General features: G+C 33.0%; 2 protein-coding genes across 3 annotated transcripts; both read right to left on the bottom strand.

The window, feature by feature from the left end:
* Positions 1–438: 438 nt before the first annotated feature.
* Positions 439–2240, bottom strand: LOC114742671 (WRKY transcription factor 28-like). 2 transcript variants are annotated; one of them, XR_003739896.1, is made up of 4 exons: positions 1686–2240; positions 1418–1561; positions 578–1066; positions 453–477 (listed from the first exon to the last, which is right to left on the bottom strand). XR_003739896.1 is itself a non-coding variant. In XM_028930890.1 (3 exons), exons 1-3 carry the CDS (start codon positions 2150–2152, stop codon positions 637–639), a joined length of 1041 nt encoding a protein of 346 aa, XP_028786723.1. In that variant the 5' UTR covers positions 2153–2240; the 3' UTR covers positions 439–636. The 2 variants fall into 2 exon arrangements, 1 of the variants encoding a protein (XP_028786723.1); XM_028930890.1 differs by having other exon boundaries at positions 439–1066.
* Positions 2241–13922: 11682 nt separating this feature from the next.
* LOC114742669 (two-pore potassium channel 3-like) lies at positions 13923–18613 on the bottom strand. Its single transcript, XM_028930886.1, has 2 exons — positions 17232–18613; positions 13923–14609 (listed from the first exon to the last, which is right to left on the bottom strand). Exons 1-2 carry the CDS (start codon positions 18335–18337, stop codon positions 14459–14461), a joined length of 1257 nt encoding a protein of 418 aa, XP_028786719.1. The 5' UTR covers positions 18338–18613; the 3' UTR covers positions 13923–14458.
* Between the last annotated feature and the right edge of the window lie 1984 nt (positions 18614–20597).

Here is a 20597-nt window from a genome sequence, read left to right as displayed (position 1 = left end):
TTAAATCAATATAACCCTAAATTCCATCCATGTCGCATAATGATTTAGAATAATAAACAAAATCTGACCGAACAACAGGTTCTTCTATATATATAGAAATCACTGTCATGCTCTTTCCTCAGAATAAATTCATATATGAATTGATGCAATAGCTAGAATCGAAGTGCATTATATTCAGCTGGTCAAGAACAAAATTAAAACGAAATATATAAGACGAAAGCTAACAAAATGGAGATGGGGCAAAGCGTTTAGTATGTTCCTACATTGATAATCAATAACCAAAAAAAAAAAATTCAATCAAAATGACGCTAATTAAGCTAGCTCTTCAGATATAGAAACATATATAAATGCAGATCCTACACGGGACTGCATGCTTCTTCTCATACAATATATATAGCTCTTCTTCTAAGCGTACCAGTACCCTGGTCTCATCCCTCCATATGATCACTTTCTTACCTCGGAAGAAGGAAAGCATATCTGAAGTCGGACTAAGTTAGAACTTAATCAGATATATCTAATAATATATAGGTAGATATAAAAGCTACACATATATTATATAGCTAGATGTATAAGATACCTATATTTACAATAAAAGATCAGTAGTCGATGATGGTGCTTATAATGGATTATATATAACTAGGGATGATCTTGTTTGAGGAACATGGAAGGAAGAATGTCCTGGAGGAGGCCGTAGTCATAAGGAGGAAGTTGCTGCTGATGAAGAAGAGAAGAAGAAGAAGCATTGGTACTGTGGATAATATTACTGTTGTTGTTGTTATAATAAACGTTGGAAGGGGCAGCTGACGAGTGATGGTGGGGCATGTGAAGGAAGAAATCATGGTGGGAGGCGGCGGCTGCTGCAGCTGCGGCGGCAAGTGATGACGGAGTGTGTGGTGTTAAGAGAGATGAAGGTGTGAACATTGCGGCCGCATTTCCTCTCAGCGATGTGGGGACCGGATGGTTGTGCTGACCCTCATACGTTGTTATCACAGTGGTTGGGTCCTGATATGACCTCTCCACGCGTTTCTTCACTGTGCACTTCTGCGTCGTGCACCTGTAGTAGCTTCTGCGATATAATCCCATTTATATTCGTCAGATTTTTCCACAGTATCTTCTCATCATCATCAAAAGATAATAACCTTTATACTCGACATAACTAAGAGAGCTAGCGGATATGAAGAAGAAGGAGGAGGAGGAACTTTTCAATTGAATCTCACAGTCACAGGCTGTTTCCTTTTTCTTTCTCTTTATTTTCCTCAGATTCGGTAATGTTAGATAGATGGGTAAAGTTATTAATGAGCAGGTTTCGATTCTGAAGTGGTTAAATATGTTTCTCTGACTGGGTGTGTGAGATAGATATCAGATATGGTGCAAAGAAATTAATTGAAGAATGTAAGTATATATGTGTAAAATATACCTTGGGTAAGGGCTATTCTTGACTGCTTTCTGTCCATATTTTCTCCATCTATAACCATCTTCAAGGTGATCCACATCGCTCTTGGTCATGAACGCAAACCTGGGCTCCTTCTGCTTCTTCTCTCCTTTCTTCCTGCCTTTGTTCCTGTAAGTTGCACTATCATTAATTTAAGCCTAGCTAGCTAGCTACAAAGTCAATAAGATGCGCCACACAGGTTTCATCAGGTTAAGATTTAGGACAAGAGAGGAAAAGGAAAAGAGATACTTGCCCTTTCTTGCTAGATCCTTCTTCTTCTGATGCTTTGACCTGATCATCACTATCTTTCTTGCTCTTCCCTGAGTCTTCTTCTTCAGCTCCGGCTTCAGAAGAAGATGAATTAGAGACGGAAGAATTCTGGGTCACCGGCGTTTCACTCCCACCACCTAAATCTCCAGGAGCTTCTGATGATGGCTTCTGATTAATAATATTACTGCCTTCAACAGAAGAGAAAACCTCGGAGGAGGAAGGAGACAAGCCAAAGGAAGTAGCAAGAGAATTGTAGTCTAGGCCTCCTTGCAGGCATTCAGTGAAGGTCATGTACGGAGGATCATCAAAACCTGATGATGAAGAGACAGGAATATTAAAGCAAGACAAGTTCTTCTCACAGAACATGGCAGATCCACCTGTGGACTGCTGATTATTATGGCCTAAGTAAAGATCCCGGTAATAAAGATCCTTACTAGGTTCATCAGACATGAAGAAGATGAAGGAGGAAGGAGAAGAGTGAGAGAGTACAAGAGAGCCTAGGGGGTAGTCTTCTTATCTAGTTCAGGGACTTTTAATCGCTTGCACTTGGGGAGTATTATTTATATGTATATAAAAAGAAAAGTCATTGGGTTTGAATGGATGGAGAGGTGATAGGGTCACTTTTTAAAAAAGGAGGTTGACAAAATACCTTCCAATCTCAAACCCAAAAAAGAGCATTCTTTATGAGACGCTAACATTTTCAGTCCATGCTACTTCCATTAAGGAGACTGATCAATATTAGTTAGGGAGGTGGGGAGACCCCCTCTCTGCTGCCCTTTTTAATTGTTTTCTCTCTTCTTTAAAAAAAAGACAACACAACAATTCAATGCCAAACCATTATCAATCCCATTCGTCACAACCCAACAACACACACACACACACACAAATATATATATATATATCTTATCCCCCCTCTCTCTATATGTGTCTAACCAGTTTCGGTGCTCATCAAGCTCATCAAATCTGAACCGTCTGTGTCTCATTTTGAAGGTCCAAATTTGATTTCTTTTTTATTTTTATTTATTTAAAATAATTATTTTAATATGTATAAAATTTAAAATAAAGATAATTTCTTAACTATCATTCTTTTAAAAAATAGTTTTTTTCATTTAGAAATAATTAATTAAAGATTTTAAATCTGGACCATCCAAATAAGATATAAACGATCCAGATTTGATGAGCTTATGGTGCTTATCAAAGTGATGAGCACCGAAACTAGTATCCTCTATGTATATATTAAAAAAAAAATATTACCGTTCTTCATATTATATTTCTGAAGATATAATTTAATCTTAGTTTGTTCTTTGGATACCCGAAAACTCACCCATAACATTTTTTTAATTATCTTGAACGTTTCTGCTCAGTCCAAGCAGAGTCTTCTAAGGTGTACACACACACACCACACCTTATTTATTAGTTTCTCAACTTCTAATGGTTTGGCCAAAATCTGTCTATTGTAGAGGAGATATGAACTCTACTTTTATGTATTGAAGAAATAAATCAGAATATTATTACAAGATGCGCTCTACAACTTTTCATGAGTAAAGTGGCCAACCAAAATCATGAGCCATCGGTACAAGTTTTCTAGTAATCTTATAATGTTGATTGGGAAAAAGAAGAGTCAAAGAAAGCACTAGGGTTGACTCTCTCTCCCCCGTTAATTACTGGCACATTTAAACCTTCCCTCTTGTTCCTTCCACGAATGAACACTCTCCAATAATGCAAAGCTTCTGCACTGCTTATTACAAGAAAATATTATAATTTTATATACTAATTAAAAATTAACAAAGCATATAATTTTTAATGAAATAATGATTTTATAATATTTAAATTTAATATTATTACAACGTTACAATTTTTATACATATTTCATACATTCAAATCTCACTATTGATGATGGATCTCTAAGTATTAAATAAATAAGCTTCTACCATAAATACTCTCTAAGTTGTGAAATTTGTTCTCACCTTACCAAGTTTCAGAATCCTATTCCTTTAAATCTTTTTTATTATGAAAAAGGAGGGAAAACACACGCATACTCATAAATATAATTCATAAATACAGTGTTTTCCTTCCTTCTTTTTTTTTTTATCGTGCCATCATAAATAGTACTACCTCCGGTGCTAGTTGGCTAATTTAATCAGTAGATAAAAAAAATAGTTAAATTAGTTATTTGTAATAAATAGATATTGTCTTTTTTAAAATATCTTTACTAATCAAGTGTATTAATTGAAACTATCATTATTATAAAGATTACCTCAAAAATAGATAAATATAATAAATAAAATAAATTCAAGTCTTATATTTAAAATTAAGATAAAAGTAAAACCAACTCTTATATTAAAAATCATTAAAGCAGAGCGTGTTAACACGCGGGGAGCGTGGCGCGTGAAGGAGGAGGAGCGATAAATGAATGAGAGGGATGAGAGGTCAATGATTCAAATATTGCTACTAGAAGAGGGATGTATTTGGGAATATAAGGGGCACGCGTGGCGATAGAGGCACCGGCATTTGACCGAATCCGACGGAAGACGAGGCACGTGGCGGAGACGCTGAGGGCCTTTGTCGTGCTGACGAGGAGCCGACGTCAGCGAGGCAGTGGGGAAATAATTGCTTTGTGAGACCCTTTAATTCTGGTTTTGTTTCGCTGCTTTGTATTTGGCCTTCTTTCTACTTCTTTCCCTTTCACTCCTTTTGTTGTTTTCTGTGGAAAACAAAATGCTTTACGTAAAGGCAAATTCAAACCCCTTGTTTGGTTCCCTGGAAAGTGAAATTCATCCACTCGACTCAGCAAGAATGTATAATTCAAATTGCTACGTATTATATATATAGATCCTTGTTTCTTTGTTCTAAAATAAGGAGAACCAAAACAGGAATCTTAGGATCCGTGAATTGGAGCTTCCAGAGAGATCACAGAATTTTGGATTTTTAACATGTGATCGAGTCCATGGATTGTCGTTGATGAAAAAAAATAATAACAAAATAAAGGTTAGCTATATGTTAATTTCTTAACAGAAATAATGACTGCTACTACGTAACTTATTACCAATATGCTGATTTATAGAGTCCTCGAAAAAGTTTAATTACTGTTGGAAGTAATTATGCAGATTTCATGATTAGTTTATATAATTTATTCGACAAAAAAAAAATACCAGGTTCGAGCTAAAAAGTAAAAACTAACTTTGGGATAGGATAAGATCATTATCATGATGAAAGCTAGAGATAAGGGTCTGACATATGAGAGATCAATTCATTTTAATAAACCATGAGAGATGCAGCCAGATTTTAGGCAGGCTTCATATGATTCATTGGTCAATTTTCTCCTTTTTTTTCCCTAATGATATTCTAATTAATCGATTTTAAAAAAAATATTAACAATAATTAGGAAAAATTCAAAATGTGTGTGTGTGTGTGAAGTAATACTTCACTCACACACACACACAGACAGTACTACTATAGCCTAACAGTCTCGAACTCAAAGAAGAAGAAAAAAATGGTGAAATAGAGAGTGTGTGAAGTAAGTGAGAGAGTGTTAATAATATGATGATTAAGAATCTAATTAAGCGCTAATTAAATATTAGGTCCGAGAGACAACTCAATCGGAGTATTTTTATGTACGAGGAGGAAAAGCTGGTTAAGCATGCATATCTCAAGATTGTTTATGAATTGTGAATGTCAAGTGTCATTTTCTTTAATTTAAACATCTTGATGATCTGATTTCAATATAAATTTGGGAATAATTTTAAACTTTGAACGTCAAAAATTGTAAATAACTAAGCAGATGAGAAAAAGGCAACAAAGAAATTAAAGAAAAATATCAAGTTGTGTATGATCATTAATTAATGATATTTAAAATATGACCCTTTCATGGAAAGAAGAAACAGCTCGTGTTATATTTAATTTAATTTTGGAGGAAAACTATTTTAATTTGCATAGTCAACTCAAGCAGCTCGAAAAAGCTAAAGCCAAACATCAAGTACCAAGGGAGGGGCCAAGGAAATTAAAAGAAATAAGAGTTTATAATTTGTTGGTTTTGATGATATGATTAGTTTAGTCATTTCATGAGACTCTCCCCAATGTAGAAAAATCAAAGGCTCATAAAGTTACTTTTACACTCTCACTTGTGACTTTATGTTCTTCCTCTTCTTTCACATTTCGTTAATTTTTTGTAATATTTTAATAACAATACATGTTTGTGAAATGAAAGATTGTTACTGGCATCAGTTGAATTGAATGGAAGTTAATCAAATACTTGTGAGGTGCATTTGAAGTTTAAATCTTTTGATTGAAAAAAGTCATACATTTAGGTTTGATATCACTCAAATTTAATTTAATAATATTAAATAGTAAATCTTTTTATTTTAATTAATTTAACTAAAATAAGATTAGACTAAAAGGAGAATTAAAATGAGGTCCCATGCAAGAAAAGAAATTAGAAAACAAGTCTCAAAAGTTGTTATTCTCTATTCTCGAATTTGTCATTACAAGTTGTTCAGGTTGTTATTAGACCTTTTAGCAGTTATTTCTCTTATTCAGGACTTGATTGTAATTCTCCCTAGACTAAATGGTAATGTTTCTATGATACTGAGGTGTGCTATAAAATAATTGATCAAGTTGCTGTACTATAATGCCCGAAACAACGTGCATGCAGAATAATGAGCCGCGCCGTAATTAGTGGCTATTTTGTTTGTAAGAGCCCTTTTCTTGGGCATTCTGCAATAGTTAAGAAATGAAACTATAGGTTTCTCATCACCGTACATGTTTGTTCAATTCAACGGGCGATATGTTTTTTCTCCCCAGTTTTTCATTATAATTAATTTTAACCAAAAATCGGGTGCTAAAATTGCATAATATAGGATGGTGATGAATCCGGCCGGATACTTAACTTGAATAAACCCGTTGCATTGGACAAAATAAAGAGAAGAGCGGGCATTGCAGTTAATTATTACGTCTTTAATATAAAGGTTAGCTGATTAATTTAAGTAGATTAAAATAATTAATTTAGTTAGTTATTTTTAAAAATAGGTGTTACCTTCTCTAAAATACTCTTACTAATCAAATTAAATGCATTAATTATAACAACTATTTGATGCAACATTTAATATTTGTAACTATTACAAGGACTATGTTGAGAAAAATAAATAAATGCTACTTCCGATCCTTAATATAAGAACTAATTGACTAAATTGAGTAAACTAAAAAAACTAATTAAGTTAGTTATTTGTAATAAATAGGTGTTGTCTTTCCTAAAATATTCTTGTTAATAAAGTGTGTTGGCTAGAACTACCATTATTATAATGACTACCTTGAAGAAAAACAGATAAATATGAGAGATAAAGTAGATTAAGATCTTATATTTAGAACCAAAATAAAAGTCAAATAAACTATTATATTAAGGGTCAAAGGTAGTATGAGAGACAAGGTGAAATAAGGTTTTATATTTATGACCAAATTAAAAGTCAAACTAGTTTTTATATTAAAAACCGGACATAATATAATTTACTTAGATTGTGTAACATAAAAATATTAAAGAATCCGAAGCATCCCGGTTAAAATTGAACCAAGACACAATTAGATGACGTGTGAAATTAAAGATATTATATATATTGGGTTATATATATTGACGTTTAAATCAGATTTCTTTGACTCGTTTATTATATTTAGACTTTAATTAATGGCTTCTTTCACTTGGGGTTGGTAATGCTTGAATAAGTGAAACAATACACTATCTCCATTGTTGTATTCTTCGATTTTCTTCATAGACACAAAATATGTTTAATTCCTTAATCTCTTAATTGAAACAAAGTTGTAGGTCCAGAAAATTGGCAAGTGACTTTCTAATTATTCGAGATAAAAATCGATTTTATACTTTTCAACATAAATAAAACCAGCATGGCTGTAATTAATTATGGAAAAAAAACAATATAATAAGCGTTGAAAAGTCTTTATTATTATTATTATTATAGCAAAATCCAACCAAAAAAACTAACAAGAAGTTAATAAGAACAAATAATTAAAATTTGACGTCCATATATGGTTGATCACACCAAGTTATCAATTTTATTAATCAATATACCAATTATATATGTTCACAACCCAAAAAAAAATACAATAACAATACAGTAAACGACATGAGTGCGTCATGCGTATATCATACAGAGTACGATTAAAATAATTAAAAGATATTGAGAAGATTAGATTAATATTCAATCAATCTAGAAGCATAATTAAAATATTAGGTGTACAAAATTAATAATAATAATGGAAAAAAGCAAAAGCACATGCACACATCAATTATGGAAAGCTTATGAGAGGCATCTTATTAATAGACGACTCCTTCAAGAGAAATGACAAATGAAAGCGAGTTTTACATAAGATTATATAATTGATTATTCATATTTTATAGTTAATTGGATATGGCGACGTTGCTTCAAAGGGACGACTTTAACTTGTCCCTTTTGTTTTAATTTTTTTATTAATTAAATATTGGGGGAGAATTTGACGCTATTCGTGAAGGAAATGAATTAAAAAAATTAGAATGAAAATGCATGAGATTGTTGACCCGAATGGGGTTGTATCGGTTAAATATATAAATAATTTATAAGTGACATAAAGAGCTTTTGGTATCAATAATGGAAGTCATTATCAACACAGAAGGGCAGGTTTTTTGTTAGGTGTATTAACATAGAAAATTAAACAGGAAAAAAAAAAAGGAATCTTTATAGACGTCGACAACTCCAACCATAATTCAATTTAATCGTACAAAAGCATACAGTAATTCACACTCATTCTTGCTTATGCAGCCTTCCAATTTTATCTAATTTTATCTTATTATAAATATAAAAATTAGTTGAAATATTTATTTTGATCTTATATGTAATATTTTAATTCGTTTTATTTTACAGATTTATAATTCTATTTTCAATCAATTCTTATGATGAAGGTAGTTTTTTATACAAGTTTTGAAAGACGGTACTCTAAAAAAACTTAATAATTTATTGCAAATAATTAATGTAATTAATTTTTAAAAAAATACCACAATTAAACAATACTAAAGAGAAAGGATCACATATATATGAGTTTTGATACCAAAAAAAAAATTTGAAAGACAAAGCAAGCATATTATTCATTTGAATAATATAATTCTGGCTCTTTTGCTTCCGATATCATTAAACTTAATTAATTGTGTGCTTAAATAATTAATTAATTAATGGCAACATATGTTCATTGTATGAAAAAAAGGCAACGTATATTCATGGATAACTTTTATATGCACAATTAAAAAGTTCAATCACGCAAAGGGCTCTTTATTGATCACATTAATTAAGTGACGAGATTTCTGAAGGGGCTCTCCTAACACCCTTTTTGGTAGAATGTCTATTGCTACTTAATCTCACAATTAGGCCTGAATAATCGCATTCATATCTTGTTCTTGAAGCTCTTCAACATAATTAATATAATATAAATCTTATCAGCTCTCAATTTAAACGCACTGAGTATACTTCTAATCTTCCCGTTCAAGCCAATTTTGATCAGATCTTTACAATATTATTTTTTATTTTTTTTTCCAATTTAATCTTTCAGCTTGGTCTTGGTCTAATTCAAGACAAACCCATCATAAATTTCAAACAAAACATAAAATAAAATAAAATCCTGACGTGACATAAAGTGTTATCAACAAGCGATTTGCTTGGTCATTGATGGAGCACAAATGGAAATGGACTTCTTCACTAACCTTAATCAAAATCTAGAATGTATCAATAATAACCTCTTTTGTTTTTTTTTTAAACAAAGTTACATCTTTGTATATTCGCCATGCCGTTTGATTTTTCCTTTTAATTTAAACAAATTACACACGCAGATATATACACACAAACACATACACATTATAGGTATAACTATGGGGCAATTTTGTTCGAAACACTATCAGATATTAAATATGGACATCTTTCCCAGCAGAGATTTGAACCTTAGTTCACTACATTATGAAAAATTAGTTCTTTTCACTAGACACAATCCTGTTGATAGTATATACTCCCTCCTGTTGGAAATATAAGCTAAACTTTGTTAGAGGGGCTTCGTTTCTTTTATAAGATAACATTCACTTTTATCTAAGCTTAATGAGTTTTTTTCAATTTTACCCACATATATTCTCTTTTCTTTTTGATTCATTTATTGTATCTTTTACTTATTCTCTTTATTAATAAGGGCATATTTAAAAATATATATATACTTTACATATTTATCATTTTAAACTGATCTTAATTAGTTTATTGATAAATATAAACAGATAAATTAAAGTTTAGACTATATATTGAAGCGAAGGGAGTATATATTCATGGGAAAATTGCATTAGGGTCCCACCCAAGGAAATTAAATACAAAAGTCTCTTATAGTCATCAAATTAATCTAAAGTTGTAAGACACATTATTGCTAGAGATTTCACTTGTTAAATTACCAAGTTACCCTCATTTTTTTTAAAAGTATGCATTGATAATTAAAAGTGCAATTTTTAACACCTAAGGTGCAAAAAGTAACAACTTATCATGGCGCGTATTAATAACTCATGCATTAAATCTTTGTGATATATTAAAAAAATATGTTGTTAATACCTGTTGTGATAATTGTTAATCATTATACTTTAAACTGTTAACAACTGCTTTTTCAGTTGTCAATATATACTTAAACAAAAGATGAGGACAACTTAGTAATTGAACAAGTAGAATCTTCTACAATGAGATGTTTTGCGACTTTAAATTAAGTTGATGATTTTAAGAGATTTTTTCGTATTTAATTTTTTTAGGTGGGATCTTAATGCAATTTTTCCTATATTTATTGAAGGAGAGAAAATGCTCTCTTACAGAGCCCACTACTACTCTAAGTTTAACTTAAATAACAAGTTTTCTCTTTTGTGTGTTCCACTTTGGGTTATAAAAAGACACAAATCTAACTAGGGTTGCCTTGTCTTGCAGCATAAGTTTGATTAATTAATTAATCGAATTAAATTAAAATGCCAACTCACATCAATGAAACTTTTTTTTTTGGGCATCTGAAACCCTTTTTTCTCCCTCCCTCATGAGTTAATTATTTCTTATTGACCTGAAAGTTAAAGTCAACATTCATCAATCACACTCACCATCCACTCCACTTGGAATGTTCCCCAACTTGGTCAAATTTTGAATATATTTTTTTTCCTGATACAATCTAGCATAATTATTAATGCTTTTCAATTCAGAGTTTTTGCAAAAACTTGTTGATCTCAGCACAAAATCCAATGTTTGTGTCTACACCCATGTGTTAAGTTGGGATTTTTAATGTGAAAGGTTCTCCCTTGGATTGATTCTTTCTCAGGTCAACAGTTATTTTGACTGGTTCTAATTTACTAAACCTTTCATCACTTTCGCTTTATGTTTACTAATTTAAAATCTGATTTGATCACACACTGACCCACCAATTCACTGTAGCAACCAAGAAGATAGAGAAAGGAAAAACCTTTTTCGTCGCTTTAATAATTTAGTATTTTGTCTTACAGGGTCATCAACTTTCACAAATTGCAATAATTTAGGATGGTTTGACTTAGTCATGCCCTTGAATTATTGTTAATTGAAGAAAGACCAGGAAGCAATAGTTTGTTTTTTTTAAAAAATTCTTTTTATCTGTAGTTAAGGATTATTTACGTTGTTGGTGGGTACATATCAAATGCTTACACGGAAAAGAAAACAAATATGAATTAAATAATGCTCTACTTTTTATATGCTAAGATTTGTATGGTTCCAAAGAATAAATCATGACAAATCAAAAGTTTCAAAAATTAATTGATAATGCTTGATATTTGAGTCATATGAATAAAAAGACATTTTAAAGAAAACTACCTCCTATTTTAAGATGAGGCTGTGCTTAAATTTAGATTTGTTAATAATACGAGATAGGCAAATATCTAAAGGTTATCAAGAGAAGGTAAGATAAAAAAAAAAAAATTTGAAAATTATAATCTTTTACCAAGTCATACATATATATGACACAATCATCGTGAACTTTTCATTCAACAATCAAATTTTTGGAATTGCTCCTCAAAAGTCTAGGCTACATGGAGAGTTGCCTTATCATGATTGCTTAAAAGAAACAGAGCACACTGGAGACTGGACTACATCTAATCTACCACTTCCCACAACGTGTTTTGTCTCAAAATTTTAAGCTATGATTAGCATCTGAGTGGATTTTCCAAGGTGAAGGCTCAGAATAATGATTGTGAAAAGGGAAAAAGAAGATGCAATTTTGAAGCAGCCATTGAAGAACAAAAACCAAACCCATTCACCTAATTCTTTTGTTTATATCAGTTCTTGTACTGATATAAAGCCCTTTTCATACTGCATAATCCAAAAAGTTAAGCGTGTCAGCTTTACTATATCATACTCTAAAATCCAAGAGGTTCACAATGACACACACCTAATTCCAACCTCTTCCCAATATTTCTAATCACACTTACATCTCAGATGCCTTTTTTTTAATCATTCTGCTAAAATAATATTAGTGCTTCATCTCAGCCTCTTCCTAGATCTCCAACTAAGGTCAAACAGTTTACACGTAGAATTTGATGATCAAGAATGTTTCTAAAGGTGAGCGTGAAAATTTCTTGGAAGATCCAGTCTACAAAAATAAAATAGATGAGTCTAATCACAAAAAGACATGTAAACATAATAAAATTAAGTTTTCAACGGGAATCACTTCCTGCATACCTACAAGTCTTCTAATAATTGATTTGATTTACTTATCTTTCATAAACCTATATAACTATTAATTTATTTTCAGGTATCTTTTTCTGCGATATATACATATATATATATATATATATTTCCCATTGGTCAGAGTATGGCAGAAGCATCCAATAAAGGAGTGCCTTTCACAAGCACCATCGCATTTTTTGTCATATCTGTTTGTTTGGTGGCTTACTTTCATCAAACAACCAAAAGACCACTCACAAATAGAAACAATTTGTGGGAGTGGAAAAACAAAATCCATCTAGTTGAGCAGATGAGAAGGATTGAAGAAGTCAAAAGGTTCAGATCAAATTTGAGGAAACTTCAAAACTTGTCAAAGATGTCAGGCTTTTCTAGCGAACTTGTTGGCCCTCCTCTTAAATGCACTATAACCCTGTTATTATAACGGTCATAGGGGCCTGCCCACTAAAATTAATTCCCACAGCACCTACTTTCCTATCGGAGAGTCAAGAGAATAATTCAGAATGCGGTTTTCTTTTTCTTGGCCATGAGTATAAGATGATTATAAGCTGAGCCCCCCTGTTTCTGAGTTATGGAACAGATATCAAGTCAAATAATGCATCTTCCAGTACGAAACAGGGGGATTATGAAATGAAATGAGGAATAAAAATTAATTCTCAAGTACAACATAATTTGTAGTTATACATATTTAGGTAGGATGCAATTAAATAGCACCTTCAAACCATTTCCTCTAAGATCTTTGCATGATATAAGTGAAGCTTCGGGCGTTTCCCTGAATCAAGTTGTCTAAGTTCTATATCCTCAGATCTTATAAAACAGAGACAATGTTCAACAAAACTTCGTAATTGATCAACTTGTGGTCCTAGTGTCCTGCTATTTACCTTTGGATCTGTGGCACCATCTTAAACAAATGAGCAATTTTTTCTTCTTCTGCTTTGCTTCTATCTCCCTGAGCCAAAGAAAAATAAAATGAATGCAGGAAGCCTCACATGGAGATGCAGAAGTTAATGTCAGAGACAAATGAAAAAGGACGGATTCCGCGTACAACTACTTGATGGGGGAGCTTTGCCACCTATTGTGGTCCTGTCCTACTTAATTCAGATTAGTGTGATCCTGTTACCAAACGATCTAATCCAGAAAAGAAAACAAAGAAAGAAAGAAATGGGACAGGTATTCCGCGTACAGCTATGTATAGGCCTATGGAGGGGCAAAGAAGGATGGCTCAAGCAATCCTTGTCGAAAGTCAAAACAGATTATAAAACTGATTAAGTTGAACGAAGGATAGGTCCAGTACGGAATTTACGTTTGTGTTTGTCAGGAATGAAACGGTGGAGACAGACGTTATACAATGATTTTATATTAGAGGACAATGATTCAAGCCAAAATCTTTTTAACTTCAGTAATGGAAAAGGGAACGAGAAGTGATATTGAATAGAAATTATTTTATATTTGTACTTAGTGATTAACAATCACAGGAATAATTTAACCCAAACAAAAAAAATACTTATATAAATGAATATCAGGAGAAGTATACTATTCAATAGCTGTGAGAAGTATCACTTCTTTTAAGCAATTTCAAAATATATACAATCCTAACGACAGAGAAGCACACCAGCAATAATGCATATGGATAAACTCAGCTCATTAGACATAGATTTCTTACAAAATAATAAGTGCCTCAAACTACGAGTACCCCTTCGTGATTCGCAAGCCATCTCTGATAAACTAGACATTTCTACTAGTAAAGCAAAGAAAGGTAAACTTCTTCCTCCAGTCATTCGGAAAATTACACCTAACCCCGACGGAATGCTTCTTGTTCGGCAATCACATTCCGCAAACGCTTCATCTAGTTGAGATAGGGTGAGAAAGCAATCACCAACAAGCAGCTTGAGAATATAATGTGTGTGTGTGTATCTCCCTGAACTGAAAATACCCCACATGGAACTTGAGAATCTAATATCCCTCTTTTCAACGGATGCCACGGTAGAATAGGATTGATTAATCAAACTGAAGCTGTTTAGCAATTTTGACCCTCCATGAGATCAGCTAGAGTTATTTTTCCACAGTTGCCGGAATCTATCTTATCAAATTTCTCACCAATCAGCAAAATGTCTTTATCTGACACTTTCCCCATCTCCTTGAGCTTGTAAATAACATATTCTGATTTACTGCAAGAGAAACAGCAAATGCTTGTCAACAATCCCTGACAATGCAATGAGGCAAAGCTGAAAGTGCCAGAACAAGCAGAAAATCAGTATACAAGACAATTATTTAACAATTTCCTCTTTCTCCCATCTGAAACAGAGAATGAAACAGTCTCATGCAAATTATAGGTGCCAACCATCCAGGGAAGTGAGAGCAATAGAAGAGCTAAGTAAAAACGATTTATCAAACTTGATATCATGATTACGGCAACAATGCATTAAAAAGGCTAATTATATGACTTTGTTAATGCAATAAAGCAAACTCAATAATTATGATCCAACCATAAAATAGATCTACCTATTACATAGATCCCATTAAACTGATAACCAACAACCATCATGAATGCTAATTATAGCGTTCTAGAAAACTATATTTTGTTGATTATGTTTCCCCTCTAGAATAAAAATGGGATGCCTTTAATAATAGCACTAAACACTTACTTTCATTACACACACACACACACTGAAGCCTAAATTTAAAATCATTCTTGTCAATCACCGATTCTCTAAGCAGAAGCTAGCACTGAGGGAAATTTATGTGAAACTAATCCTATCATATGTCTTTTTGTGCACATGCAATACCAAAATTTTAATTTTAAGCATGTTTAATCCACGTTTTGGAGTTCCATAAGCAGTCCAGCTTCTCCCTACTAAACTGGGAAAATAACTTTCTACTCTAAATCTGCCTAAGCACGCCTTTTCTGCAAGACCTCCAAACCTGAAGAAAAAAATATATATCATAGGAATTGTACACAACTTGACCTTGATCATAACGTTTAGCTGTTTGACATTTCATACTTACAACTTATGAACCCACCAAGCATCCAAGCTTGGAGAAGTAGCAAAAATAAATGGACCTCCCAAAGCTGCAACTGCAAACAATAACTGATCCAAAACCTTAAAATCGAGAACTCACTGGAATTAATCCTGCTTAAATCTGCAGTCCTCCGAACACTAAATTAAAAGTATAACAAAACATGTAGTTGTCCATCCTCTATTTTCCTCTCAAAATTTTAAACACACTACTCTCTTCCATAAACTTGTCTATCCAAGTGCAGTTCTCCAAAGCCTATTACCACAATACTAGTCATTGTTGTATTTGCAATGGTTACCAATGATCTGTGTAAACCTAACTTGCGCAGGCAGTATAATCGGGCAAAATGAAGTTTACCAAGTTACTCTGAAAACATGCCATATCAACAACTGTTTATTGCAAAATATGAGTATAACATCCCAAAAAATTTACTTAATTGAGCTGGTTCAGCAACGCAGGACATATTCTCTTTTCATGTTTTTCACTTTGCCTATTAGTTCCATGTTATATGATATGTGCTTGTTAATCCCTCCCTTTATCAAGAAATATTCCGGATCTTAATAACAAGACGGCCTCAATGACAGTGACATTGAGGTAGCCAAGAAGGGGAATATTTCAACAATAGTAGAACCACTTAAAAGTAAGTTTCGATTGGCATGTTATGTCTTCTACTACTAGTTTAATTACTCAGGCCAGGCTGATTCAGCTAAACAATATAACAAGACAGAAAAGCAGAATGCAAGACAGCAACTTGTTCCCTTCAGAGATAGAGGAGTACAAGAACCTCTAATGTATAAAGTTACTGATCTAAGGTAAACCAAAAACATAATGAAGAGACACAGTTTAACACAAAAACTTACTGTCACAATAACATAATTGATCAGAAGATCTGATAGCCACTTTATTAGAATATAAAGCATTTAGACCACTTGAATCACTAGCCCAAGCATAAAAAACAAACTTCCCAGCTAATATACACATTATAACATCCCAGATTTGATAAATAGAACATGAAGAGACTTAAGAACCACATACCAAGACATTATAAACCAGAACAACCATATAAAACCAACTTCTTAAAATATCTGAAGATTCCATCTCTTCAGAGAATTCTAAAAATAACAAGATCTGTGAAATTAAAATCTTATGATAATCTTAAAAGATGCCACTATTTCCAACATCATGCCTCGATCTAAAATTCTTATTTAGCATGTCCACACCTCACGCAGCACTGGTGTCGATCGGCTCCTACCTCTTGAATATTAACTATACATTGCAACATGTCACCTCACTTCAATATATGTACTCAGAGAACTAATAATGACGTTTAAGATTTAATTAAAACATGAAAGGAAGGGTTTTGGTTTCTATTCAAGTCAATTTATAACTTTTTCCTTTTTTTTGCTTTCATACCATCTTTAAATTATCCAACGTGAGTATAAGCTATGTGCACATTGCAGGTAGTCAATTTTTAATGTTGATATTTGGCGCATATGGTGTATGGTTATATGTATCAGCTAGAAAAGGAAAAGATTACTTTAAAGAGAACAGAACAAAGTGAACCATTGTTAATAAGAAGAATCAACAGTTCTGAATGTCTTAAAGTACAAGCAACATAATAGAAACCTATGGACTATGAATACCAACTCCATTTCTTATCAAGGACTACTCATTTGCACTTCACTTTCTAAAGACCAACTTGCACTTAAAATGACTCATATCTAATTAAAACAATGAAAGTTTCTGAAAGATGAACATGTAAGAGAGCATACCTCACAAAGCCATTATTGTCTATATCTGCAGCAAGAAACTCAGAAACAGTCATATCCTGACCAAGAATCCAGTTTGCCATTTTCCTGTGTCGCTTATCCACTCTTGCCTCGGCCAAATACAGGAATGCCCGGGCCACTGCAAGCGTTGATACAAGTAACCATATTGCAGCAAAGATGCGACCAGGCAATGTCTTGAATGCATGGTCCCCATACCCAACAGTTGTCACGGACATAACTGAAAGATAAAAAGAATCCAACAACCCGAGCCCTTCCACAAAATGCATAACCCCAAAACCAATTCCAATACAAAGGACGACAACCCCCAATGCTAAAGACACCTTCAACCTAATCCTCATTCTCCCTTTCTTCACATCTATTATATATGATCTCGCATCCTTCTCAAGTCCAACCTTAGTCTTCACCGCTTGGAGCAAGTGATTCTCTTGCAAATCAAGAACATAACTGACCATACCACTGAGCAGTATGTCAATAAACCCAAAACCCACCAATACAAACAATATAGAAAACAGTTTTGTTGCTGTACTATTTGGAGTAATATCACCATAGCCTATTGTACACATTGTCACTATACAAAAATATAAACCGTCTATAACAGGATGAGTCTCAGTTGCTGAAAAATTATGACGATTGAACCAATAAATAACCACCCCCAATGACAAATACACCATAAGAAGAATAACAGCTTGGCGAACAATCGACTGGGAACCAAATTGGGGTCTAACAACTTGGCCCTGGTGATTAACACCGCTGATTACCGCCATAGCCGGGGCAGTTTTGGAGCGATGAAGATTAGTTTTGTGACTAGGATAATTGGGGTCAGTAAGCCAAGACTGTTGGGGTTGTGTATCTTGAGGGTCCTCTGAAGAAGAGGAGGGTCTTGGGGAGTTAAGGGTAAGTGTTAAGGCCTCGAGCAAGGGGGACGAACCTGTGGGGGAAGAAGGGCCAAAGATAAGTCGGTCCTTAATCGCCGAAGGGGTAAGAGGAACAACGACCTCATCGTGCTCCGGTAAAGGGCATAGCAGCGATGGTGGTGGCGGAGGCTTCTTCCTGGGACTAGCATATGGGAGCAGAGGCTCTTTCTCCATACTGGTCGGCCTCAAAACTGCTCTTCGGTTCACAAGAATCCCGGTTACTACGAGAAGGCAAACGGAGGCGGTTTTAAGATGCCGAAACACGTTTCAACAAGCGATTCAATCATTCAATTCATGAACTTAGCAGAAAGTGCTAGTAGAAGAATACATAGCATTAAGTAGTTCCGCGAAAAAAGGAAATTTGGCTTGTCGTCACACAATTGGTCTTCGATGAAGACGAAGGTTGATACGGAAAACGCAAAACGTCAATGATTAATTGAATTTGGGGGGCAAATTAAAGACAAAGAAAACAAGCATGAAATGAAGATAAGTACGGAGTTTACTCCACTGTTGTTCAGTAAAAAGATTATGAATTTAAGGACCGGATTCAGATCGAATCCTCCAAGGTCAATACTACGTGTCACAATCAGACGCTAACTAGTGGCGCGTGACGTTTCTCTTTGATCATGCATCCTCCGACCTGGCCCGTTCCAACAGGAGAGCGAGACAGGATTTGACTTTTGCTTTTCTTTTTCTTTTTCTTTTTTTAAAGGGGGGACTAAAAATTATGCTTGCATTACACGAGAGAATATGATCGTGCCGGTAATTTACAATTTTACATCCTATTGTTATGCACATTTTTTCCTATTTCTCAATAAAGTATAAACCTTCATTTTCTTAAGTATTAAAAATACCAATAACGAGTGAGAAAAAAAAAATGTAATGATGAGTTTTTAATGGAATAATGGCGTATTTTCCACTCTACCTGTAATAATGGACATTGAAAAATAATCCCTACCAATAACTTGTAATGAACATGCCGTGAAAAAGGTGCAATGAATCAATGTCATTAAATATAAAATATAAATTTTTTTGACGAGTTTCCATTTATAAATAAAATTATTTTTTAATATTTCATGCAATATAGGAGAATTGTATTGGATAGTCCTTATGAAAATAGAAGGCAAAAATGGACCCGCAAAAAAAAAAAGGAGACAAAATGTAAATTAATGAAACATGATTTGGATCCGAAATTTTAATTTGTTTTCTTTATTTCATTAAGAAAATATGCAAACTTCTGTGAAACAGACTATTATGAATTCCATTAGCATATTATCTTATTCTCGCATCTTCTCTTACACGTTTATTTTGATTAATAATCAGTTAAATCCTTGTTGGCATAAAAAAAAATCAGTTAAACTTAAATCCTTAAGTAAGACCTTGTGTGGGGTTTGATTAGGTACCTTAATAGGCAGCTTCTACAATTTATTGTAAATTTTTTATGCTAAATTTATACTATTAATAGTATCGATATTAATTCATGCATCTTTTTACATTGATTTGCCTTTTTATATTTCACATTAAGTTCATGCATCTTCCAGATGATTTTCATGCTAAGTTCACAAATAAGGTTTATTCTGTTCCAGTATGTGGATTTTAAGGCCATTCATAATAATTAAAAAAATTAATATTTCTTTTAAGTGATGCATTATAATTTTTCCTTCCAATAATTACGTCAACTTTTTTTCCTAATATTTATTGATAAAAAAAAACTTGTTTATCGATGAAACAAATGTTCTACATTAAAAAAAAAAAACCTACTATTCTCTTGAAAAAATAAATGTATATTGGACTATGCAAGGTCTAGTATTCTAAATAATAAATACTCCTCTAATCATAGATAGAAGACTCATTTTGTAATATAAATTACACTATAAAATGAGTCTTATATTTAAGGTTGGAAAAAATAATCCACCCCCGGGGGCAGGGGAGTCATTGGCCAGCTCGATGATGCCAGTTCAAAAGAATCAAAACATGCTTGATATGGCTTGTTATGGTTGGCGGACAGCCCTTTTTCTTTGCGTTCAATTTTCAGACATTCCTATATATACGCGCTAATCTCAATGCTTGATCATGATGTCCATTTCCAGTTAGCCAGTTTTATAATAAAAGCATGAACAGCTCAATGATTAATTAACAAACCAACTCCATGACATGGTCATGCCCATTTTATTACTCCCTCCATGATACAATAAATGAATTAAAAAATATATATGAAGTAAAATTAAAAAAACTAATTAAATGTTTAAACAAAAATAAATATCACCTTATTAAAAAAATCAGTTCCTTCTAACAAAATTTAGCTTATAGTAGTATTTTATGAGGGAGTATTGTTATTATCACTGTTACTAGATAAGATGTTCCAACTTCAGCGTTAGAATATTAAATATTTGCTCTCCCTTCTAGAGAGTTGATTCCAAGGCCAGAACAGTCC

Source organism: Neltuma alba, unplaced genomic scaffold (assembly GCF_004799145.2).
Source record: "Neltuma alba isolate B1F8T4 unplaced genomic scaffold, ASM479914v2 tig00003853_pilon, whole genome shotgun sequence".
In the NCBI taxonomy this organism is placed as follows: domain Eukaryota; kingdom Viridiplantae; phylum Streptophyta; class Magnoliopsida; order Fabales; family Fabaceae; genus Neltuma; species Neltuma alba.
The sequence above is the reverse complement of the archived record's forward strand: the minus strand, read 5'-3'. Positions and strand labels throughout refer to the sequence as shown.

What these genes read in the sequence shown, in the direction of transcription:
- LOC114742671 (XM_028930890.1), bottom strand. Translation starts at nt 2,152, where the DNA reads ATGTCTGATGAACCTAGTAAGGATCTTTATTACCGGGATCTTTACTTA. An exon ending in GAAGGATCTAGCAAGAAAGG is followed by an intron (nt 1,562 to 1,685) that starts GCAAGTATCTCT and finishes TGCAACTTACAG; the next exon opens with GAACAAAGGCAGGAAGAAAG. An exon ending in AAGAATAGCCCTTACCCAAG is followed by an intron (nt 1,067 to 1,417) that starts GTATATTTTACA and finishes ATTATATCGCAG; the next exon opens with AAGCTACTACAGGTGCACGA.
- LOC114742669 (XM_028930886.1), bottom strand. Translation starts at nt 18,337, where the DNA reads ATGGAGAAAGAGCCTCTGCTCCCATATGCTAGTCCCAGGAAGAAGCCT. An exon ending in GACAATAATGGCTTTGTGAG is followed by an intron (nt 14,610 to 17,231) that starts GTATGCTCTCTT and finishes TTTCTCTTGCAG; the next exon opens with TAAATCAGAATATGTTATTT.